Source organism: Botryllus schlosseri, chromosome 6 (genome assembly GCF_051294905.1).
Source record: "Botryllus schlosseri isolate E-star chromosome 6, Bs_hap1, whole genome shotgun sequence".
Lineage (NCBI taxonomy): Eukaryota > Metazoa > Chordata > Ascidiacea > Stolidobranchia > Styelidae > Botryllus > Botryllus schlosseri.
The window spans coordinates 24,879,064-24,883,390 of NC_137241.1; the positions used below are offsets into that span (position 1 = coordinate 24,879,064).

General features: G+C 43.4%; 1 protein-coding gene across 1 annotated transcript; it reads right to left on the minus strand.

The window, feature by feature from the left end:
- Nucleotides 1-320: 320 nt before the first annotated feature.
- Nucleotides 321-3,431, minus strand: LOC145441756 (uncharacterized). The gene is made up of 2 exons (XM_080319695.1): nt 3,247-3,431; nt 321-2,204 (listed from the first exon to the last, which is right to left on the minus strand). The coding sequence occupies exons 1-2, from the start codon at nt 3,314-3,316 to the stop codon at nt 892-894; spliced, it is 1,383 nt and encodes a 460-aa protein (XP_080175821.1). The 5' UTR covers nt 3,317-3,431; the 3' UTR covers nt 321-891.
- Between the last annotated feature and the right edge of the window lie 896 nt (nt 3,432-4,327).

Below are 4,327 nucleotides of genomic sequence, written 5' to 3' on the forward strand. Positions count from 1 at the left end.
CAACCAGTATAAGCCGCCGCAGTGTCAATTATATTTTCAATTTTTCATGATAAATCGAAAATTTAAATCGGCTCTGCAGCGGCTTATACTGGTTAGAATTGAACCAAATTTGGTGTGCAGCGTTTTTCAAGGGTAACCTGAGAATTTAATCAGTATACCCGGAATCCGGAAGTTTGTTTTTAGTAAACCCGGAATCCAGAAGTTTGTTTTTAACAACCCTAGGACACAATGAACCCAGCCAATGAAATCAAATTTAATGGATACAAGGCATTATCCGACAGTCACCATTCACCATATACCTGTTAAGTCGCTTCCACAGATTACCGTCATTCATCAGTTTATTTACGCTGTGCCACTTATCTGCTTCTGTATTGCCAGTGCAACACGCAGAAATTGGACAAAATATTGTATACACATTATATATTGAAGAGACAAGAGATGCATCCCTTGCGATGCATCAATACCACAACTCCTGAGGTAAAGGCACTGTTACAAACTGATGCGTGCCATACGTCGATGCTACAAGAACTGGAAAAGAGAAACTTCCGTCTCAACCGAAATTACGAACTAGCAATACAACCAAGGGAAGACGGAATAAATAGGCTACATGTATAGCACAACAGAATAAGCGAAGGACTTTCATGACATCAGCCGCTTGAATGAAAGCGAACTAAAAGTTAACGCGACAAACAAATATGCTCGGCCTTCTCGGCAATCCGAGTATTACACCGAGTATTACGTAATAAGGTACCAATCAACGAGCATTATGCTGTGACTGCATAACCAGTGATGTGATAATTAATGTTGGTTCGCTGCTCAGCATTGTGCGCATTTCACCACCCGCTTTCCGGTCGTTGAAATCTTCTATTAGCTGGTGATAATCAGTATAAATCACGCCTTCGTGTCATTATACTGTACTGTTACGACTTTGGCACCGTTCGGTGACCCTGAATCGGTGCCATTAATTGAGTTCACCTCCGATGAAATGTCGTATTTCCCACTCCTATTCAAACGACCTCGTATAATAACGGCAAGTACAAGAATAATTGCCAGCGCCAGTAATGCGGCAATGACGCATACGATCACGATGGTAATCGGAAAAGATGCTCGCTCAAACAAGATTTCCTCCCCTCGCGTCGTCAGACTGCTTGAAGAAAGTGATTTTAGATGCGCGGTGCTTGTCATAGGATTCCCATCCTCGAAGCTTCCAGTTGTCACTGGAAAGTTAACCTTGGCGGTTGCTTGACTATCATCTACATCGGAATTCGTGCTTGGGTAGCCATCGGATGCGGAGGTAGCTCGATTCACGTCACGTGGATTCGCTCCTACAGTAGACGTCATCCGCTCATCGAGGTCTACCTGTATAGTCGTATCCTGTGAGACTGTAATGCTTCTATCCTCTTGAGAAGCTTTGAAGTTGTATTTTGATGTTACTATAGTAGCAATCAGGCCCGATGTGACAACCTTAGATGATAGGCGACTGGCTGTGCTGGCGGTCGTTGTGGGTGTGCGATCCTCAGCAGCATCTAAATGCGTTTGCTCTGGGAAAGCTCGTACGTCCACATCGAATGCATCTTTCCGCGTGGTTTGCGTAGTATCAAAGTCTTTCGACGTAAAATGCGGTCGATCGGTGTGCTCGCCGCCCAAGTCAAAAGCATTGCTTGTACTTGTATGTGGCCTTTCGTCAGCTATTGCTACATTAGGCGTGGTACTTTGCTCCCTGCTAACAACGTCCTCTATGATCCCTGGACTGGTCACATATTCGATTAATGGTTTCGTGTCAACATTTTCACTGGCGGTGGACGCGTGCCTACTAGTTTGTTGTATCACTTCCGAGTCTACCGCGGTAGAGGTACTCAGGGTGAACTGAGCTGCTGCTCCAGTTGGCAGAATTGAATAATAGAGGTATGTGGATGCTGCCCGTGCAGTAGTCGAATCCTCCCGCGCAGGAGGCGAATCCGTAAGATGGTAAACAGTAGTCGTCGCCGTACTCTGTGATGTTGAGCCCGTGTTAAGATCTTCTGTGGGGCATTGTACGCCTAACATGGCCAGAAGCTCGCAATTGAACCCCTGCGAATCATTGCTTAGCATTCCGAAGTAGTCCAGATAATCGGAAGCGGCCTTCGGAAGTTCTTCTTCCCCGGAAGTATTAAATTCGTCTTCGTCATCAGCGGTTGCGCCGTCGAAAAGAACGGGATCAATACCTTTGAAAGAACAACCAAAGGATACCAGTGCACTGCGTGGCCTATACGCATTTTTAAGGGACTATAGCTTATCTTATCACGTGTAAAAGGAATGCAGACAAACAAATTGAACCATAGCCAGTTCATGAACGGGGCGGGGCGGTCGCATTGGCGAATTCGTATTTAGAACATTGTATCGAAAACAACAATAATCGTAGCCATCACGTCGCCTTCCAACGAATACGCTCCCTGTACGTGCACGTTGTGCGGTATAGTCGCCTGCACAGACTAACGACTTCGCACAATTACCCATGACAGGGTAATGACAGGGGTTGGAAGCCCATTTCGTCAAGGGAGATATATTCAGGCATATTGTCAATTGTGAATGTTAATCGACTATGACGTCATCATTCGAGTATTCGTGACGTCATGAATTGAAAAAAAAGTTTTAAACAAGGGCCATGTTTTGAACATGTTTGTTTTGAATGGATTTTTGTTTTGCAACTATTGATACTGCAGACTACTAACCTACTTACTCTCGGTCTAGACTCTAGACCAGTTATATTCAGTTTTAGCGGTCGGGTCGCCAGTTATAGCACTACTAATGACGCTGCTTTTAGACTGATCAGCAATAAAAAGCACTGCATGTTCAAGCGCAACGACGGAAGTTCCGTATCTATCCGTAGGTTAGTAATCTATACTAATACATGGACTCAGTATTACACACTGGACAGGCGTATGGCTTCAAGGAATGATTTATCGCAAGAGCTTGCAAATACTTATTTTATCACAGCATAATAAACACAAGGATTTACACATTTTAAATTATTAGTAATCTAGCAAATTGGCCTCTCGTGAAACGTAGTCCAATATTACTTCTCATTATTGATTGAAACAATCAGAATATATAGCCTCCTGCAGCGAGTAGCTGCTAACGAAAAATCGATCCAATATGGCACGGAAAGCGAAGCCGAATTTTTCATAAATCGTCGAAATAATGGGGAGCGTGAATTTGGCTACATCGACTCATTATATCTCTGTTCGAGAATGAAATATGCATTACCTTTCTCTTTCACTGCGGAAATGTGTACGAATGCAATCAGGAATGCGAGAAATGGAAGTGTCCGATCCATTTTATTGACACCGCGAAAAAGAATTATCCTGGAACTTGCAAACCTAGTTATGATCCCACATGGAGACTATACATAAATGAAAATTTAAAACTATAAAGAGAAAATGTGATGAGACGAAATGATATGATAAACGGAATGCGGCGAATTATTAAACACCACATCAACGCCACGAATACTAAAAGCGATGACGTGCAGTCTATATCAATACAGAGACGGGGACCACAGCTGTGAGCAGTCGAATGGAATGGGAGAGTTGTTCGGAATCGTGGTAGCGACATGAATTCCTTTTGAAAAGCGCTTGCAATCCATTGGGAATAGACTATAAACAAGTCGCATACGTAGCTTGAGTATTACAGACGGACTACATCATTCGTGACACGCTGTCACGTTGCATTGTCCCTATATACGGAGCCATATACACGTCGACTATGCGCACAAACGCTAAGGTTTTCGTCGTGACGCTGCGACAGGTGTAATGGTTGATATTATACCTGCACCAATCCGACTTTCTAACACTCCCGATTCAATCGATAGCAAGATTTGGACCAGCTCTTCAATATTTCATGGGCGTTCTTTCCGTCATTCCACGCTCTCAAACACACCTTGCTCGATAAAAATATCGTATCCGAACGTTTACCAACAGTTGGGCAAATCGACCAATATTAAATATCTGCATGCATCTCCCTTGTGCCATAAGTAACTTCAATATATCGTAGACGCATGCAATTGCTCAACCCAGGCGGTCGGGTGAACCAAGTTCTTTCTTAAACGATAAAAGAAGTGATCCGCATACCAGCTGGACTGCTTCAAGAGCCACAATCTTATTATAAGGCACGGGGCATCTATATGAAGCTGTGCCTTATAGTGCACTATTGCGGATCAATCCAAATTGAGTTAATGCATTCAAGACGTATTACGTTTTTATCAACCACTCCGACAATTCGCCGATACACTGTCGCAGTATTTGTTATGAATCATCAAAACATGATATGCGAAATCTTCGAGAGTTCC

Coding starts and splice junctions, on each gene's coding strand:
- LOC145441756 (XM_080319695.1), bottom strand. CDS start 3,316: ATGGATCGGACACTTCCATTTCTCGCATTCCTGATTGCATTCGTACAC. Junction 2,205..3,246: donor TTCCGCAGTGAAAGAGAAAG/GTAATGCATATT, acceptor GTTCTTTCAAAG/GTATTGATCCCGTTCTTTTC.